General features: G+C 46.0%; 1 protein-coding gene across 1 annotated transcript in view; it reads left to right on the forward strand.

The window, feature by feature from the left end:
- The window catches only part of AP2A2 (adaptor related protein complex 2 subunit alpha 2), a 279,757-nt gene that overhangs the window by 159,714 nt on the left and 99,122 nt on the right, over positions 1-20,921 (forward strand). The window contains 1 exon segment of the mRNA XM_030201248.1: positions 17,108-17,290. Coding sequence (XP_030057108.1) covers positions 17,108-17,290 — 183 coding nt within the window.

The raw sequence follows: 20,921 nt of genomic DNA on the forward strand, positions 1-20,921 counted from the left end.
CAGAGCATTGGCCTTTTACATGGAGCGGACAAAGCCCTTCAGATAGTCTGCCCAGTTATTTGTTTCTTTCAATCCCAACAGGAGGGGAGTTGCCATCGGAAAACGCACAATCTCTAATTGGCTAGCAGATTGCATTTCCTTCACTTATGCCCAAGCTGGGCTGATTAGAGGGCCATGTCACAGCTCATAATGTTAGAGCCATGGCTGCATCAGTGGCTCACTTAAAGTCAGCCTCCATTGAAGAGATTTGCAAGGCTGCAACATCAGTCCACACATTCACATCTCACTACTGCCTTCAGCAGGATACCCGACTCGACAGTCAGTTTGGGCAGTCGGTGCTACAGAATCTGTTTGGGGTTTAGAATCCAAGTCCACCCCCCAGACCCATTTTTGTTCTGTTCCAGGCTGCACTCTGTTAGTTGTTTATGGTTTCAGGTCAGTCTAAGTTATGTCCTCGCTGTTGCGAGGCCCAATTAACCAATGTTCATTGTTTTGAGTGAGCCTGGTTGCTAGGGATACTCCACATGTGAGAATAAGCAGCCTGCTTGTCCTCGGAGAAAGCGAAGATACTTACCTGTAGCAGGTATTCTCCGAGGACAAGCAGGCTGCTTGTTCTCACTACTGGGCGACGTCCACGGCAGCCCCTTCAATCGGAGATCTTCACTAGCAAAGACGTTTGCTAGCCCTCGCGTGCGCATGCACACCACGCATGCGCGACCGTCTTCCCGCCTGAACACACTCTTGTTCGTCAGTCTTCTTTTTTCCGCGGCTCGGGACGGCTGTTTTCGTCGTTCCTTTTGCCGCTTTCTTCCGTTCGGAAGTCTTCCTTTTTCTATTTCAAGTTAATCGTGTTATGTTTTTATTTTTATTTTTTTTTTTTTAATGAAAAAGCCTTATTTTCGAGGGTTTTTTTTTCCCTGTCAAGTTTCCTTTCGCTTTCGAAAGCGGCCTTTTTGGCCGCCTGTACGGGTTTTCCTTTTTATTTTTTGGTGCCCGTTGCCATCGCGGATTTTGACTTCGCTGGCGTGATTTTTCTGCCCATGTCATCAAAGCCTCCCAGCGGCTTCAAAAAGTGCACCCAGTGCAACCGGGTTATCTCGCTCACTGATAGGCATGCTTCGTGCTTTCATTGTCTGGGGGCTGAGCACCGTCCTCAGGCCTGTAATCTCTGTCTTCTATTGAAGAAGAGAACTCGGGTGGCGAGATTAGCCCAGTGGAACGTTTTGTTCGGGGCTTCGCCTGGTGTTTCGACGGTCACAGTATCGAGGTCATCGGCCGGTGCATTGACGTCTGCGGTAATGAGGTCATCGGCCGGTGCTCCAGCGTCTATGGTACCGGGATCATCGTTGGTACTGATGTCGTCGGAGGATGCCTCTTCGTCAGGAGTGCAGGTGAGGGCTGTCCATTCCCCTGCTGGTGGCGGTGAGCCGTCGAGTAGGTCTCCGCCTGCCTCGAGGGCTCCTGCGGTACAGCACCCCCCACCCCCCGAGATCGACCTCCTTCAGACTCGGCCCCGAGGAAGAGACGCTTGGATTCGACGTCCTCCTCGTCGGTACCGGGAGGTTCCGGTGACATGCTTCGTGTGAAGGCAAAGAAGCATCAGCACCGGTCACCTTCCCGTCGTGGTACCGAGAGTTCTGGGTCGCCGAGGGATTCGGCACCCACTAGGCATCGACGCCGGGAGGACCGCTCACCCTCCATTCAGGAGGTGTTGATGCGCTCTACTCTGGACAGCCCGGTGCCACCTCCGCGCCCCAGACACATTCTGAGTTCATTGCCTGTGCCGGACTCCCTGCCTTCCTCGACAGCCGCTCTAAGCGAGAGCCTCCGGGCCATCCTTCCAGGGATCCTGGAGGAGCTGTTGCGCCCTTCCCCTCTGGTACCGGGGGTGCTTGCGCCGCCGGTGCCATCGAGTGAGGTGACGGCTGGCCCCTTGCCCGTTGTGAGGTCTCCGATACCAGTACCGCTTGCAGTGCCTGCGTCGGCTGCCTCCCAGGCAGACTCCCCGACGACATTGATGGAGGGAGCTTCATCGCCGCCGATGCGGGAGTCTTCTTCTCGACGTTCCCACCGTGGCCATGTGTCTACGGAGTCGAGGCAGCCACGGCTTCGGACTGAAGTTCATGAACTGGTGTCCAATACCAATGGTGAGGCCTCGTGGGAGGCAGAGGAAGATGTCAGATGAGGAGTCTGACTGTCTTCCTTCTGATCCCACTCCCTCCCCTGAAAGGCAGCTTTCTCCTCCTGAGAGTCTGTCTTTCGCGGCCTTTGTCCGGGAAATGTCTACGGCCATTCCCTTCCCTGTGGTTACGGAGGATGAGCCAAGAGCTGAAATGTTTGAGCCTTTGGACTATCCTTCGCCACCTAAGGAATTGTCCACAGTACCCATGCATCTCGTCCCCTGTGTCAGGAGGTCGTCAGGATGTGGCTTTGGGCTTGCCGGAACGGCATGTTTCTTCAGGCCACGTATCTGGCAGGCGTAAACAGTCTGGCCGACAGATTGAGCAGGATCATGCAACCTCACGAGTGGTCGCTCAATTCTCAAGTAGTACACGAGATCTTCCAAGTGTGAGGCACCCCCTTGGTGGATCTCTTTGCCACTCAAATCAATCACAAGGTCCCTCAATTCTGTTCCAGACTTCAGGCCCACGGCAGGCTATGCCTTTCTCCTGGATTGTGGGGATGGCCTCCTGTATGCTTATCCCTCCCATACCTTTGGTGGGGAAGACTTTGCTGAAACTCAAGCAGGATCGAGGCACCATGATCCTGATTGCTCCCTTTTGGCCGCGTCAGATATGGTTCCCTCTTCTTCTGGAATTGTCTTCCGAAGAACCGTGGAGATTGGAGTGTTTTCCGACCCTCATTACTCAGGGGGCGCTTCTGCATCCCAACCTCCAGTCCCTGGCTCTCACGGCCTGGATGTTTAGAGCGTAGATTTTGCCTCCTTGGGTCTCTCAGAGGGTGTCTCCTGAGTCTTGCTTCCAGGAAAGATTCCACTAAAAAGAGTTACTTCTTTCTATGGCGGAGGTTTGCCGTCTGGTGTGACAGCAAGGCCCTAGATCCTCGCTCTTGTCCTACACAGACCCTGCTTGAATACCTTCTGCACTTGTCCGAGACTGGTCTTAAGACCAACTCTATAAGAGTTCATCTTAGTGCGATTAGTGCATACCATTACAGTGTGGAAGGTAAGCCGATCTCGGGACAGCCTTTAGTGGTTCGATTCATGAGAGGTTTGCTTTTGTCAAAGCCCCCCATCAAACCTCCACCAATGTCATGGGATCTCAATGCCGTTCTCACCCAGCTGATGAAACCTCCTTTTGAGCCACTGGATTTGACCTGGAAGGTCATTTTCTTGGTGGCTGTTCAGCTCGTAGAGTCAGTGAGCTTCAAGCCCTAGTAGCTCATGCTCCTTGTACCAAATTTCATCATAATAGAGTAGTCCTCCACACTCACCCTAAGTTCTTGCCAAAGGTGGTGTCGGAGTTCCATCTGAACCAGTCAATTGTCTTGCCAACATTCTTCTCCCGTCCGCATACCCACCCGGCTGAACGTCAGTTACATACATTGGACTGCAAGAGAGCATTGGCCTTCTATCTGGAGCGGACACAGCCCCACAAGACAGTCCGCCCAAATGTTTGTTTCTTTTGATCCCAACAGGAGGGGAGTGGCTGTCGGGAAACGCACCATCTCTAATTGGCTAGCAGATTGCATCTCCTTCGCTTACGCCCAGTCTGGGCTGACTCTTGAGGGTCATGTCACGGCTCATAGTGTTAGAGCCATGGCAGCGTCAGTGGCCCACTTGAAGTCAGCCACTATCGAAGAGATTTGCAAGGCTGCAACGTGGTCATCTGTCCACACATTCACATCGCATTACTGCCTACAGCAGGATACCCGACGCGACAGTCGGTTCGGGCAGTCGGTGCTACAGAATCTGTTCGGCGTTTAGAATCCAACTCCACCCCCCTAGGCCCATTTTTATTCTGTTCCAGGCTGCACTCTGTTAGTTGGTTAAGTTAGGTCAATCTCAGTTATGTCATCGCCGTTGCGAGGCCCAATTGACCATTCTTGTTGTTTTGAGTGAGCCTGGGGGCTAGGGATACCCCATTCGTGAGAACATGCAGCCTGCTTCCTCGGAGAAAGCGAAAGCTATATACCTGTAGAAGGTATTCTCAGAGGACAGCAGGCTGATTGTTCTCACCAACCCGCCCGCCTCCCCTTTGGAGTTGTGTCTTCCCTTGTCTTTGTCTTTGCTATTTACCGGACTGATGAACACGTGAGCGTGCGCATGCGAGGGCTAGCAAATGTCTTTGCTAGTGAAGATCTCCGATTGAAGGGGCTGCCGTAGACGTCACCCAGTAGTGAGAACAATCAGCCTGCTGTTCTCGGAGAATACCTTCTACAGGTATGTAGCTTTCGCTTTATCCGAGGACAGCAGGCTGATTGTTCTCCCAAACCCGCCCACCTCCCCTTTGGAGTTACTTGCTTCTGTTTATGCTTTTTGATTTAACTGAGGGAACACGTTCACGTGATGGGCGGGAAATCAGTCCATGCATGCGCACTGCACATGCACCAGAGGACTGGCAAAACTTTTTAAATATTTTGCTTGCAAAATGCCAATTCCTGGGCCGACGCGGATGTCGACCCACATGTGAGAACAATCAGCTTGCTGTCCTCGGAGAATACCTGCTACAGGTAAGTATCTTTGCTTTTTCTGAGACTTAAGCTGTAGGTAAATCAGTTGCAAGTATATAAGGGTGCTTTTGTGCTAGCATATCTTGTAGCAGTTTTCTTGGTTAAAGCTGCCAGAGTATGTTCATTGAAAACTCAGAAAAAGTTGCAGGAGCACTGTCTGTATCTGTATCTTGCCATTAAGTGGATTAATTAAAACTGCCTTATAAAGATCACAGGGTACTGTTTGTAAAGTACAATGTTAAGCTGAATTCCACCTTTGTAGGGGAAGTATCTTCATAAAGGTGGTTAATAAATCCCAATACATAAAATTTGAAAAACAGCTAGTATGTTTAAAAAAAAAAGTTGGATGTCTCTTTAAGGTCCTTACTTACTAAATTGCACTATGAACTGAACACAGGAATTAGTGTGCACTAACAGCACAGCAGTTTAATAGCATGTATAGCTTCAAATGGGGATTGAACAGGGACTGTGCTTTAGTAGGGAAGTAGTTACCATGTGTTAATTACCAAAGTGCATTAACCTCTCCGTGCTATCTCCTGAATTCCTTAACTGCATAAGGTTATGTGCAGTACATCTAGCCTAGTATCCTGCTTGGAATACCCCAAACAGTTAATGCAGAGGTTTTGGAATTACCACATGGTAGTTTTGGTAGTTAATGTATGTTATCTGCAAAATCTTGCAGCATTTTAGTAAATAGGGATCTAAATTAGATGTACAGTTGTATAACCATAGTTTTGTCATATGCTGTGATGTGACTGTGGAAAACTCCATAAAATGGTACAATGAATTCTCCAAGGACAAGCAGGCCTATCTATTCTCACAAGTGGGTAAGGCAGGCCGCGTTGCCCAGTTCGGGGTCTTATGACCAGCATAAGAAGAGCTTTGTGGAGTGTGAAACACACTCTATTGCGCATGCACGAGTGGCTTCCTGCCCACTGCGCAAACACGGTTACCTCAGTTGCTTGTTTACCGCGATGAGGAGAGAGGGTATACTTTTTTCACCATCTCCACACTTGCTTGGTCCAAGAGCTTCTATTGTGCCTCCAGTGCTGCTCCCCATTCTATATTTTTTGGCAGTCCTTCCATTCATGGACCTTTGTTTAAACCCTTTCTTTATTTTCTTAGTTTTTAGCCAAATTTTAAGTTTCCTTAATTTTGCGTTGTCACAAGCCTGCTTTTAGAAACATAGAAACACTAGTAAAACAGGCCCGTTTCTGACACAAATGAAACGGGTGCTAGCAAGGTTTTCCTCTGAGTGTGTATGTTTGAGAGAGTATGTGTGAGATTGACTGTGTGTGAGAGAGAGAGAGAGTGAATGTGCGAGTGCTTGTGTGTGACAGAGAGAGAGAGTGAGACTGCTGGGTGCGATTGTGTCTCTTCTGTCCCACCTCCAGCCACCCAGAGATCCTCCTCTCTCCCCTGCTCCCCCTCCAGCCACCCAGCGATTCTACTTTTTCCCTTGCCCCCTCCCTCCAGCCACTCCTCCACTTTAATCAGCATATATTAAATTCCCCTCCCCCCCCCATGTGCTACAGATAAGCACCGAGCACATCCTATATAATAAAACGGACCTCCAATGTTCTGAAGCCGAGAAAGTGAAGCCTTCAAGCCTTGAAGCATTCCTGCAACGTTCTGGAACTACGTGTCGTCAATTGAGGCGATGGAAGGTTGCAGGAATGCTTCAAGGCTTGAAGGCTTCACTTTCTCGGCTTCAGAACGTTAGAGGTGCGTTTTATTGTATAGGATGAAGGCAGATAAAGGTCAAATGACCCATCCACTCTGCCTAGCCTCTGTAACCCCTAATTCTTCCTGTTCCTAAGCGATCCCACATGATTATCCCATGCCTTTTTAAATTCTGGAACAGTCCTCGACTTCTCCACCGGGATGTCATTCTCCACCACCCTTTCTGTGAAATAATACTTCCTTAGGTTACCTCTTAACTTTGTCATATGCCCCCTCATTCCAGAGCTCTCCTTTATTTGGAAAAGGCTCTCTTCCTGTACATAAATGCCCTTGAGATATTTAAACATTTCTATCATGTCTCCTCTCTCCCAACATATACATGTTGAGGTTCATAAGCCTGTCCCTATAATTTTTGCATTCAAGACAGTTTACTAATTTCGTTGCCACCCTCTGGACCGACTCCATCCTGTTTATATCTTTCCGTAGGTGCGGTCTCCAGAACTGCACGCAGTACTCCAAATGAGGCCTCACCAGAGATTTATACAACGGCACTATCATCTCCTTTTTCCTGCTAGTCATGCCTCTCTTTATGCACCCAAGCATCCTTCTGGCTTTGGCTGTCGCTTTTTCTACCTGTTTGAAAGCTTTAAGGTCGTCAGACACAATCACCCCCAAGTCCCACTCTTCCTTCGCACACTGAAGCACTACACCCCCTATACTGTACCGTTCCCTTGGATTTTTGCGACCCAAGTGCATGACCTTGCATTTTTTGGGATTAAACCTTAGTTGCCAAATATCGGTCCATTCCTCTAGCTTCGCTAGGTCCTTCCTCATGTCATTCACACCCTCCAGGGTGTCCACCCTGTTGCATTGCAGAGTTGAGTTTAGTATCATCTGCAAAGAGACAAACCTTACCAGACAGCCTTTCCGCAATAATGCGCACAAAGACGTTAAAAACAGCCGGCCCTAGGACCGGTCCCTGCGGTACTCCACTTACGATATCCTTTTCTTCAGAGCAAGCTCCATTTACCACCACCCTCTGTCTCCTACCATTCAACCAGTTTTTTACCCAATCAGTTTCTCTAGGTCCTACACCGAGGGCACTCTATCAATCGCCTGTGTGGAACAGTATCAAAGGCTTTGCTGAAATCCAAGTATACCACATCAAGAGCCCCTCCCACATCCAACTGTTTGGTCACCCAGTCAAAGAAGACAGATTCGTCTGACATGACCTGCCACTCATGAAGCCATGCTGTCTCGGGTTCCGCATTCCATGTAGTTCAAGAAATGTCACAATCCTCTTTAGAAGCGTTTCCATTAGCTTACTCACCACCGAGGTCAAACACTGAGGTATGTAATTCCCAACCTCCTCCTTCTACTCTTGTGCAAAGGAACCACATCCGCCCTTCTCCAGTCTACCAGGACCACTCCAGTTTCTAAGGAAGAATTGAAGAGGTCTGTCAGCGGAGCTGACAGAACTTCTCCAAGTTCCTTAAGCACCCTCAGGTGTATCCCATCAGGCCCCATCGCTCTGTTTACTTTTAGTTTTTCAAGCTCCTCATGAATACAGTCCTCCATAAACAGGTCTTGGTCTACCATACATCCATCGCCTTTAGCCTTTGTTTTCTGCAGCCCTACCCTCGGTCTTTCATTCGTGAACACAGAGCTAAAGTAATCGTTAAGCAGTTCAGCTTTTTCCTTATCTTCCACATATTTCTCTCCCTCAGCTTTGAGCCTCACAATGCTATTATGGCACTTCCTCTTGTCACTTACATATCTGAAAAAGTTCTTGTCCCCCAATTTTACCGTATTAGCTGTCTTTTCCTCCATTTGCCACTTCGCTTTCCTGATAGCTTTTCTAGCTTCTCTTCGCTTATTTAGGTATTCTCTCCTGTCTTCATCTTTCTGAGTCGTCTTAAACATTCAAAGGCTAGCCTCTTCCCCTTATCTTTTCAGCTACTACATTCAAGTACCAGAGAGGCCTTCTTTTGCTCTTACTTTTATGTAATTTTCTAACATAAAGGTTAGTTGCCTTTAATATAGCTCCTTTTAGTCTTGTTCATTGCTGTTCTACATCCTTCAGCTGTTCCCATCCCGCTAACTGTTCCTTGAGAAATTCCCCCATCTCGGCAAAGTTAGTTCTTTTGAAATCCAGGACCTTCAATCTCGAGTGAGCCCTCTCTTCTGTTTTGATATTGAAGCATACCATACAATGATCACTAGATGCCAAATGGTCCGCCACCTTGATGTTGGAAATGTACTCTCCATTCGTAAGCACCAGGTCCAGAACAGCTCCATCCCGCGTTGGTTCAGTCACCCACTGCTGGAACAATTCTTCCTGTAGGGAATCTAAGATCTCTTTGCTTCTAGACGACCCCGTAGCTGGGACACCCCAATCAACATCTGGCATAATTAAGTCACCTATCAGTAGTACTTCCCTTTTCCTAGCTATCTTGCGGATATCTTCAATTAAGTCCCTGTCCATTTCCTCCGACTGTGAGGGAGGTCTGTATATCACTCCGATATAGATACATTTTCCTTTCCCTCTTTCCAGTTTAACCCACAGTGCTTCTTCCGTACCCCACATGTCCTGCAGTTCTGTCACTTGGATATCATTCTTACCATATAATGCCACACCACCCTTTTTTCCTACTCTGTCCTTCCTGAATAGATTATAGCTAAGTATAGCAACATCCCAGTCATGGTTCTCCGTGAACCACGTCTCCGTGACTGCCACTAAATCCAAGTCTGCTTCCATCATTGTAGCCTCGAGTTCTAGAAGTTTGTTTCCCATACTTTGGGCATTGGTATACAAGACTGTCCAGATTTTACTCTTTTTATTCACTTCTATAGAGGCATTAGATGTCCTACCTTCCTTGGGGTTAATTATGTCTTCGTGGCCTTTTATACCCATCCCCATCAATTTTAGTTTAAAGCCCTCTTTAGTACTTTAGCCAGCCTGTTGCAGAAGACACTCCTTCCCTTCCTTGTCAGTTGGACACCATCGCCGCTCAGTACCTCTTGGAAAATCATCCCATGGTCTACAAAACCAAAGCCCTCTATTGAGCACCAGCCACCCAACCATGCATTTATCTCCAAGATGCAAGTTTCTCTCATTCGACTACCTTCGACAGGGAGGATCGATGAGAACACCGCCTGCACACCTAGATGCTTCACCCTCTGACCCAAAGCCACGAAGTCTTGTAGGATACTTAGCTGTATCATTTGTGCCAACATGGATGAGTAGCATAGGAGCATGGTCCGTAGGCTTGATAAGTCTAGGGAATCTTTCCACAATATCGTGAATCTTGGCACCCGGCAGACAGCACACCTCTGGACAATATATCTGGCCGGCATATGGGCGCTTCGGTACCCCTGAGAAGTGAATCTCCAACCACCACAACCTTTCGCTTTCTTTGGGCCAATTGTCCGGCTGTGATGGCATTTTTGGTCATTGTTTTCTCCTGTTTTTTAGATGTTTCTAGCTCTTCTACCTCCAGGGCTATGAACCAATACTTTATCTGAATAGAAGGTGGAGTTGGAGGATTGATCTTGTGGGACTTGGAGACCTGCTTCTAGCTGTGCTCTGCCCAAGATCATCTCTCCCTTTGCTGGAACTCTTCAATGTTTTGACCTGTGTCTCTGGGTCAAATTTCTGGTTGTCCCAGATATTTCTTAGTCTTACCACTTCTCTTAGTTCTTGTGCTTCTTTCACAAGGGACTCAATGTATGTACATTTATCACATGAAACCAGAATCTTGTCTTAGTCCAAGGGTTTGGTCTTGACAGTGGTAGAAGCCGTACTGAAAGCAGTAGCTTTAGGGGTTCTTTGTTTCTTTATCATAGTTCCAAATTTTGTAATAATAAAATATGTAGCCTGTCACACAACTACCTGTTTTTTCTCCTACTCCTGTTTTATGGGATATAGGGGATAGGTAGTTAATGTGTAGTTTTAGGTTAAGAACTGAGAACCTGTTAAGATTTACTGTGTGGGTGGAATTCAATGTATGTATCTATTTGGCCTCTCCTGGGTTTACTCCCTCCTTTTTCTCAGGTGCCTCGTCCCTTTTTTCCGGCAGTATTGCTTCTTTTAATTTAGTCAACAAAGTTTTCCCGTCCATGTCCACTAAAGTTCCCAGTGGCTTCAAGCGCTGTGCCCGGTGCAGTTGGACGATCTGTGGAGCAGACACCCATTCTTGGTGTCTCCAGTGTTTAGGGCCCAACCATAGCCCTGAAAACTGCAACCTTTGTCTTAGTACGAAAAAAAAGGACTCTCCTTTCCAGAGATGCTCAACGTGAGAAACCTTTTGGAGCCAAGTCCAGTTCCTCAGTGTTTATATCGGCATTGAGGTAGGAGGCATCAGCATCCACCAGCCAGTTCCAGTATCGATCCCGACAGTCCTGCAACCTGTCTCAACTGTAGCCCCAGCTTTTCCCAATGTTGGCCCTCAGTGAGCGCATCTGAGCCTTGCTTCTTGAGCTGGTTGATGGCCTTATGCACTGGGGATGCTTGCACTTATCCCACCTCCCATTGTGGCCTCACATGGCCCTCAGCCTGCAGTGTGGCCTCCAACCCCGGTGGCCTGGGTGTCGACTGCCTCCGAAGCCGGGACTCCCTTGACGTCGGGGGAGGAAGCTTCACTGTAGTCGAGATGGGAACCGATTCCTCAACTCCATTCTTGAGGACATGGCTTCTCTGCATCGAGACAGGTTTGGCCTCGACCCTCCCATAAAGAGGTTTTTTTCTGATGCCGATGAGCGCTCATGGAAGTCAGAGGAAGATACCAGGTACTTTTCCTCAGATGAGCCCTATGGCATACCCTCTGAACCCTCCCCTTCACCTGAAAGGAGAAAAAGCCTTTTATTTCTCATTTCCATCGTTTGTAAAGGAAATGGCTAACGCTATTCCATTTCCTTTAAAAGTGGAGGACGAGCCCAGGGCCAAGATGCTCGAGGTCCTGGACTACACATCTCCTAGGGAGGCTGTGACTGTCCCTCCACGAGGTACTCCATGAAGTCATTGTTAGGAATGGGGAGTCCCTCTATTGGTCCTGGTACTGGCTAAGAAGATCAATTCCATGTACCAGATTCACAGAACGCCTGGATTTGAAAAACCTCAGTTGCCTCTCAATTCCATGGTGGTGAAATCCGCTCTCAAAAGAACCAGGAGTTCCAGGGACTGTGCTTTGGTGCCCCCAGGTAGTGAAGCTAGAACACTGGATTATTTTGGGAGAAAGATGTTCCAGGCCTCAATGCTCATCTCCTGAATACAATCCTATCAGCTTTTCACAAGTATTTACTTGTGAAACTCAGTGCGCAAGTTGTCAGACCTGACTGAGATGCTCCCTCCGGAGCAGGCTGAGTCACTTCACAAGTTGGTCAAGCAGCAGAAGGTGTGTCGAAAGCACTTGGCCAGGGGCACTTGTGACATTTTTGACATGGCATTCAGGATTTCTGCCCAGTGTATAGCAATGCGCAGGCTCACATGCTGCCAGTTTCTGACTTGGAACATTCTGTTCAGCAGAGGTTGGTGGATGCCCCATGTCGGGGTGGGGGGGGGGGGGGGGATAATCTTTTTGGAGAGAAGGTCACAGACCAAATTTAAAAAAAAAAACATACTGATACCATCTCTTTTCTCTCCCACCGGATGCCTTCTCCATCTACCTCCTCAGCTAGGATGACTTTTGGCGAGTCAAGGAGGAGTACCTATTACTATCGGAGACATATGTACAACCCCTCGGCTTGCCAGTCTGCTCAGGCTCAACCCCAGCACACTCGTTCACATCAGCAGTGTTCACCTAAGACCCTGCTGCTCCCCAGGCAAAGCAAAGGATGAGCTTTTGACTGGCTTTAACAGAGCATAGCCGCAGTAAGTGTCCATCCAGGACGACTTGCCAGTCGGGGGGAGGCTGACATTTTTTCAATAAAGGTGGCCCCTTATCACCTCTGACCAGTAGGTTCTTCAAATAGTCCATCTTGGATACACCCTCAGTCGGTATCTGAAACCTCCAAATTGTCCACTGAGAGCTCATTTGTTCAGCTGTCTCAGCACAGGCAGGTACTTTCAGAGGAACTCTTGGCCCTTCTGAAGGCCCATGCAGTTGAGCCTGTTCCAACAGGGAAGGAAGGGTAGGGATTCTATTCCAGGTACTTCCTTATGCAAAATAAAAACAGGGAGGATACATCCCATTCTAGACCTAAGGGCCTTGAACAAATTCCTAGTCCAATTAAAGTTCAGAATGGTTTCCCTGGACACCCTTCTCCCCATGATTCAGGAAAATGGTTGGCTATGCTCTTTAGACTTAAAGGATGCATATACTCGCATCCAATACTTTTAACTCACCGGAAGTATCTTCGATTTCGGTTGGTAACACATCATTTTCAGTACTGCGTGTTGTCTTTTGGTTGCGCATCAATTCCCAGGGTCTTGAAGTGTCTAGCAGTAGTTGCAGCATCACTGCCCAGACAGGAAAACACATGGACTCCCAATCTCGATGATTGGCTGGTAAAGAGCACCTCCCTGGACGGTTTCTCAGAAGTCCATGCAGAGGACTGTTTGGGTGCTCGAGCTACTAGTGTTTGTTTTAAACTACCCCAAGTCCCATTTTCACCCGTTCCAGCCATTGCAATTCATAGGAGTCCTACTCGATACACAGAAAGCTCAAGCCTTCCTTCCTTCCTTCCTTCCTTCCTTCTGGACACGAGAGCAGACACTCTTGTCTCGCTTGCTTCCATGGTTCGAGCCTCTCAGCAGGTCACAGCTCAGCAGATGTTGAAATTGTTGGGCCACATAGCTTTCACAGTATACTCTATATCCATGTCACATCTTCAGCTCAATGGACCCTGGCGTCTCTGTGGTGTCAGGCCATGAGGAGAATGGAAGATGTCACCCAAGTGGCCCAGAGCTTGTACAGTCCCTTGTTGTGGACCAGAGCTTGTACGCTCCCTTCAGTGATAGACCAGTCGATCCAATTTGACTCTTCCATTCCAAATTCCTCAGCCACAAAAGGTGCTGACGACGGATGCATCTCTTCTGGGATAGGGAACTCATGTAAATGGGCTTCGCCCCCAAGAAACAAATCTTCAGATCAAGCTCTGGGTGATCTGGAATGCTCTAAAGGCTTTCAGAGATTGGTTATCTCATCAAATTGTTCTCATTCAAACAGACAATCAGGTTGCTATGTATTATGCTAACAAGCGGGGTGGGGGGCACCGGATCACGCCCTCTGTCAGGATGTGGCATTGGGCTTGCCAGCATGGCATGTTCCTCCAAGCCACTTATCTGGCAGGCAAAAACAATGTTACTAATTAGGGGATAGTGCTTTTGATTCCAGAGTCACTTTTTTAGTATCTATTACACAAAGACTCCAGTATTTTTTTTCAATATCACAAAAGATTTTATTGTGTTGCAATGCCCCATTAAACCTACTGGCACTGCTGCCTAATATTAAAACCTCACTCACTCACCTTGCACCACCTGTACTTGAATATAAAGTAACCACTATTACATCCTGACCTGCAAATATATGCTGTTCCTTGATTTTACATATATTTTGCCCCAATTGTACATTATATCATACAAAAAAGATCACAAATCAGTCCTGCCAGCTCGATAGTCCTTTTCCTGTTGACGCCACGCTTTCCGCTTGGCCGCTGTAAACGTATTATACGTAAACGCTTGATGACTGATCTCCAATGGGAAAACATTGTTTATCTGTTAGCCCTCCGTTGGCTACTTTAAATATGATGCCTCCAACCATCTGTATACATCAAAGTACAGGTACTGTTGCTCGGTGACTGGCTCAACAGTCCACCATATCTGTCTCATATTTGTGCCAGTTCCCCAATGCAGGACCACATTTCACAAATCTTCCTCAGGAGGAACCACCATCACATTTCCTCTACTCAAAAACGGCTGCATGCCAGATTGAAACTCCCTCAGGGATGGACTACAGATGCTGCACAGGAAATCACAATGCAAAAACAATGCCCTGGCCGACAGATTGAGCAGAATAATGCAACCACATGAGTGGTCTCTCAATATGGTCATTGCCCGCAAGATCTTCCAGTTGTGGGGCACCTTCTCAGTGGATCTGTTTGCCACTCAGGTCAACCACAAAGCCCCTCCTGTTCCAGGGTTCAGGCTGTTTAAACCCCTGAGGTCCTCACCTGGCTCCTAAGATTACCTCAGGAGGATAACCTTGGGGCTTATCCCTGGTTAGTCAGTCTAATATGGCTGTGAGCAGTCAGATTAGGGTAAGTCCCCACACTGGTCCTCTACAAAAAAAACTATGCAAGAAATCAAGTGTATCTGTAAGTAATCACATAAAGTTTTATTTCAAATTATAAATCTAATTAAAATTTATATCTGATACAAGCAATGAATTTGCAAACATGAAATACCAGTTATGCACAGCAGATCACTAAGTGACAAGTTCCTGTCCATCTTGATTCCCTCAAGTCTCTTTTATAATGCCTTTCCAGACACCTTACCAGCCTGTTCTTTATCCAGTCCCTTTGTCTCCCCTTAATGCTGTTTGACAAACACCCCCACACACCCTTTATCACATGTCTGTTTCAACCGCAATAAGTCACTTCTGCCATGTTTACATTCCTTAGTTCCTGTCAGCTATTTTTTTTTTTTACTCACTATTCCTCCATCTGCACATATTCCCTAGAGACCCAATCCTGTCCGTGGAATGTCCACTTTTTACACAGCATGCTGTGGGTCACACACAGTTCACATCACCTCTTGTACTGGGACCATTCTCTGCAGATGAATAGCCCCAGCACTGACCATAGACTTTCCTTTTCCTCAAGGCCCATGACAGAACGTCACATGTCTGCTTCCTCAATTGGTGACAGGTCTTCTATATGCTTATCGTTCCATACTTTTAGTGGGGAAAACTTTGTTGAAACTCAAGCAAGACCGCAGAACCATGATTCTGAGCGCACCGTACTGGCTGCAGCAGATATGGTTCCTTCTACTTCTGGAGTTACAAGAGCCTTGGAGATTGGAGTGTTTTCTGAGCCTCATCACGCAGAACAAGGGGTCTCTTCTGCATCCCAGCCTCCAGTCTCTGCTCTCACAGCTTGGATGTTGAGAGCCTAGAATTTGTTTCCTTGGGTCTTTTGGAGAGTGTCTCCCAGATCTTGCTGGCTTAAAAGAAAAACTCCACTAAGAGGTGCTATTCTTTCAAATGGAGGATGTTTGCCATTTGGTGTGAGATCAAGGCCCTAGATCCCCTTGCTTGAATACCTTCTGCACCTATCAGTCTGGTCTCGAGACCAACTCTGTAAGGGTTCACCTTAGTGCAATTAGTGCTTATCAACATGTAGAGGGTAAACCCATCTTTGGACAGCCTCTAGTTGTTGCTTTAGGAAAGGTTTGTTTTTGTCAGAGCCCCATGTCAAACCTCCGCCTGTGTCATGGAACCTCAATGTCGTTATCACCCAACTGATGAAAGCTCCTTTTGAGCCACTGAATTCCTGCCATCTGAAGTACTTGACCTGGGAGTCTTCTTTTTGGTGGCTATTACTTCAGTTCGTAGAGTCAGTGAGCTTCAGACCTTATTGATGGATGCACCTTATACTAAGTTTCATCATAACAGAGTAGTTGTCTGCATGCACCCTAAGTTCCTGCCAAAGGTGATGTCTGAGTTCCATTGCCCACATTCTTTCCCCAACTTCATGCCATCCTGGCAAAACCACTTTTCACATCTTGGATTGCGAGAGAGTATTGGCCTACTACATGGAGCGGACCAGGCCCCACAGACGGTCCGCCCAACTTTTTATTTCTTTTGATCCCAACAGGGTGGGGGTCACCATCAGGAAATGCACCATGTCTAAGTGGCTGGCAGATTGCGTTTCCTTCACTTATGCCCAGACTGGGCTGGCCCTAGAGGGTCATGACACGGCTCACAATGTCAGAGCCGTGGCTGTATCGGTAGCCCACTTGCGGTCAGCCTGTATTGAAGAAATGTGCAAGGCTGCAACTTGGTCTTCAGTTTACACATTTACATCTCATTACTGCCTTGAGCAGGATACCTGACTCGACAGTTCGGGCAGACAGTGTTGCAGAATCTGTTTGGGGTCTAGAATCCAACTCCACCCCCCTAGAAATTCCCCACTTGTGAGAATAGATAGGCCTGCTTCTCCTTGGAGAAAGCAAAGATACTTACCTGTAGCAGGTATTCTCTGAGGACAGCAGGCCTTATATTCTCACAGTCCCTCTCACCTCCTCTTGGAGTTGTCTCCTTTATTATTTTTCCTTTTCTTGCAGTTATACTCAACTGCGGTAACCGCCTTCATGCAGCGGGCGGGATAGTATTAGCGCATGCACAGTGGAACGTGTTTCACGCTCCACAAAGCTTCTCTTATGCTGGTCATAAGTCCCAGACTTCACAACACGGCCTGCGTTACCCACTTGTGAGAATATAATGTCTGCTGTCCTCGGAGAATACCTGCTACAGGTAAGTATCTTCACTTTTCTAGAAGTGGTTGTCTTTTTAAAATAACTAATGAAGATCTGTGACATCTAAAATTAACGTTTTCTAGCTGTGGGTATATGACTTTTTGAATTCATTTGATGTTTTAAAAAAATCAAATATGAACATAATTTGACCAGTCTTATCTCGGCTCAGAACCATGAATAAGAAAAGCTGCTTGCTGTACCACTTTATGAAGTAAGATGTTTTTTTTTTTAGTCTGCAGTCTTTTCTTTCCTTTTTAGGTGCTGAAGGTTGCAATTCTTGCTGAAAAGTATGCAGTGGATTATACCTGGTATGTCGATACAATTCTAAATTTAATCCGAATTGCAGGGGACTACGTGAGTGAGGAGGTGTGGTACCGGGTCATTCAGATTGTGATTAACAGAGATGATGTGCAAGGTTATGCAGCAAAGACTGTCTTTGAGGTGAGAATAAAGGATTTGTGTCTAGAAATGTCAATGTAAAGCTGAAGGCTAGCTTTTGAAATGAGAGCATGATTGCCCAGGACTTCTGATCCATAGCTGCTTAATTTGACTGATTTAACCGTAGTCTGCTGGGTTAACTTTTGTCCTTACCTGAGATGGGGATACACATCTGCCCCCTTAACCATGGGACCCAAGGTAAGTACCTTGTCATTCCTTTTTGTAAAATACTGAATACAGATATCAGTGAGTGTTGATAGATCAGGTTGTGACTGACGGTGATTCTCAAACCTGTCCTCGGGGAACACCAGCCAGTTGCGTTTTCAGGATATCCCTAATGAATGTGCATGAAAAGTTTCTGTAGTCTGCTATTGAGATAGCCATGGGGGAAGCCACTTCTTGCCCTGGGATGGATAGCATGAAATGTTGCTACTATTTGGGTTTCTGCCAGGTACTTGTGACTTGGATTGGCCACTGTTGGAAGCAGGATATTGGGCTAGATGTTTTTTGGCTACCTGAGTTATGGGTAACAAATTCCCCCACAATTTTATATCTTTGCCACTGCTGTGCTGCAGTCACGAGATTATAGCTAATTTAAAGCTCAATATAGATATAACTTGCCAATTTTCATTTAAAAAAATATAATTCTCTGTAGTAGTGTTTCCAAACCTTTAGTCTCGAGGCAAATCCTATATTAACATAAACATACCATGTAATAGCTGCATGGCTTATGCTATTCTCTCAGAAAGACAAGACAGAGACGGAAAGACAGGAAAAAAGGGAAGTTTTATTACCCACTACAAAAGTAGCTGGTATCTGTAGCAGACATTAGTAATCTCACAAAACCTAGCATCAGCCTCTGTAAAAAAAAAAAAAAAAAAAAAGTCAGGCTAATTATCTGTAGCAGACATTAGTAATCTCACAAAACCTAACATCAGCCTCTGTAAAAAAAAAAAAAAAAAGTCAGGCTAATTATATAAAGGACAGACATATCATGGACGCTGAGCTTCGGCAGTTCTTCAGAGTTTTATACATAGAAACTATCATATGAAAGACACAAAGCTGAGAGAATGGAGAGAGAAACAAAAGAATGAAGAAAAAGAATGAAAGATTCTTAGCTGCAAAGACCAAGTCCCCACCCATAGTGACGGGAGGGAAGAAAGCACACGCATCCACCCCCCCCCCACCCCCCCCCCCCCCCCCGGGAATATGCCTTACCTACCAGAAGAATATATTCCCACATTCCCTAGATGTGCAGTCACTTATATACCTTCCATCACAGAGCACCACCTCATAAATTACCCAATGAGGAATCCTGCACATACACAGGGCTCTGCCCATATGTCTGATCATTACCTCATGTTTTACCAGCCGTTGTCTTGTATGTCCGGCTAAAACTGGTTTGTACTAGTTTGCAGATAAAACCGTTATAAGGCCTCTGGCTGCAGTGAACAGGATGTGCTGAAGTCTGCAGTAACAGGCCTCGGAACAAAGGCAAAGAAGCATGGTTGCATGAGAAATGCCATAACAACCAGTCCTGAAGGGAACAAGCAGTGTGGGCATAGAGAGGACTCGCATTTCTAAAAGAGCTGAGAAACACAAAGTCCACTGCGCATCCTCCAGATTTTAAAACAGATGGATAGAGATGGTAGAATGGCATTTGGATCTGTTCCAGTAGAGCAGCTTTTACAGTTCTGATGCAGGAGGCTCAGGTAGCTCCTCCACAGCACCAGTTTTATGTAGGTTTTGTTTACTCTTTCCAAAAATACTAGGACTAGGGGGCATGCAATTGAAGCTACAAAGCTGTAAATTTAAAACAAATCTGAGAAAATATTTCTTCACTCGGTGTGTAATTAAACTCTGGAATTCCTTGCCAGAGAATGTTGTAAAAGTAGTTCGTTTAGTGGGGTTTAAAAAAGGTTTGGATATCTTCCTAAAAGAAAAGTCTATAAGCCATTATTAAGATGGACTTGGGAGAATCCACTGCTTATTTCTAGGATAAGCAGCATAAAATGTATTGTACTGTTTTGGGATCTTGCCAGGTACTTGTGACCTTAATTGGCCAATACTGGGCTTGATGGACCATCTCTCTGTCCCAATATGGCAACGTTTGTTATTATGTTCTTATAGTATATACAGTGTTTTGCAAAAGTCTTTACACCCATGTACATTTTTCACATTCTGCTTTCTGAAAAAGAAAAATAAAGTTCTGAAAGTATTAAAACATATACTACTATTTTTCAATGGGAGAACAATTATTCAAAGTAAGATTTTAGAAACGAAAAAGTCTTGATTCTGTAAGTCATCACTCCCTTTGTCATTGCAAACCCAAACTAGCTTTGTTTTCTAAAATTGCCTTAAGGCCCATAATAAGTTGTGAACCCATTGATGTTTCCAAGTTTTATTTGGGATTTATTATCTCGACCATCATATGAAATATCTAGGCGACTTACAATCTAAAAAAATATTAGGGGAGAGGGAGGGGATGACCCGACATGACTGAGAGTGAAAAGGGTAGACATACAATCATGATAGGATAGAAAAAGAGAATAGAAGTGGAGAGTCTGTTCGGTCTGACAGAGGGACTGTGGTAGTTTATTCCAGTGGTCAGGTCCTTGGACTGAGACTGAGAAGATCACTTTCCTTGTGTGCTCATGAAACATTTCCCGGAATTATGGTACTACTAATCGGTTTTAGGACGATGATATCAATATTTTTTTGGATGGAATAGAGAGTTAACAAGCAGGAGAGAGATGAGGGCTCGCCAGAAAGGTAGATCTTGAAGACCAGTAATAAAATCTTGTAGATGATGCAATGCAGCAAAGGAAGCCAGTGGGCTGCCTTCAGAATGTGTAGCTGAGTTGCTGAGCTGATTTGAATACTTCTTGGACAAAGGATCAAATTCTGTTGTATGAAGTGAATTTGAAGCAAAGGTCTAATGCTGAACACGTAGCTGCCAAAAGAATGCCTGGATAATTATTCAAAGGTACTGATTAGGGGAACACTTTTAGTAATATTTCAGTATGTTAGAAAATAAATGTCCTTGAGTAGCGTAGTCAAAACCTCAACTGGAATAGAATAAATATGTGCAACAAGGTGAAGACTACAATCCACAAACTATTTACAGCCAGCTTGAAAAAGCATGAACAATTCTGCCAAGAATGGACGAAAGCTGCCCCATTCTCCTGTTTAAAGTTGGTAGACACTTATCCCGTATAACTCATAACTGTTCTTCATAGAAACTCGCTTGCAGCCAAGTATTGAGTCCTCGGGAACATTTATGTGATCAAGACTTTCTTCGTTTCTTATTCTTAATATTTTTAGTAGTGCTATAATTTCACATTGAAATGGTAAATTATGCTGGATACTTCAATAAGACAAACTCTCTCTTCAGTGTATTTTGAATTGTATTTTTAGACAGCACACGGAAGAAAAATGTGCTGGGAAGACTTTTTGCAAGGTACTGTGCATGGAGTGAGAATTCAAGTAGTTCCCTGCTTCATCAGTTGTTCACTATGCTTGGATGGATTCCTTCTCCCTTTATCCGTTCTCTTCCGTTTCCTGCCACAAGCAGACCTCCAATGACAGCCCTGTATACAAGGGCTGGAAACAGTAGGCCTCTGTGTGATATGTG

Source organism: Microcaecilia unicolor, chromosome 4 (assembly GCF_901765095.1).
Source record: "Microcaecilia unicolor chromosome 4, aMicUni1.1, whole genome shotgun sequence".
NCBI classification, from domain to species: domain Eukaryota; kingdom Metazoa; phylum Chordata; class Amphibia; order Gymnophiona; family Siphonopidae; genus Microcaecilia; species Microcaecilia unicolor.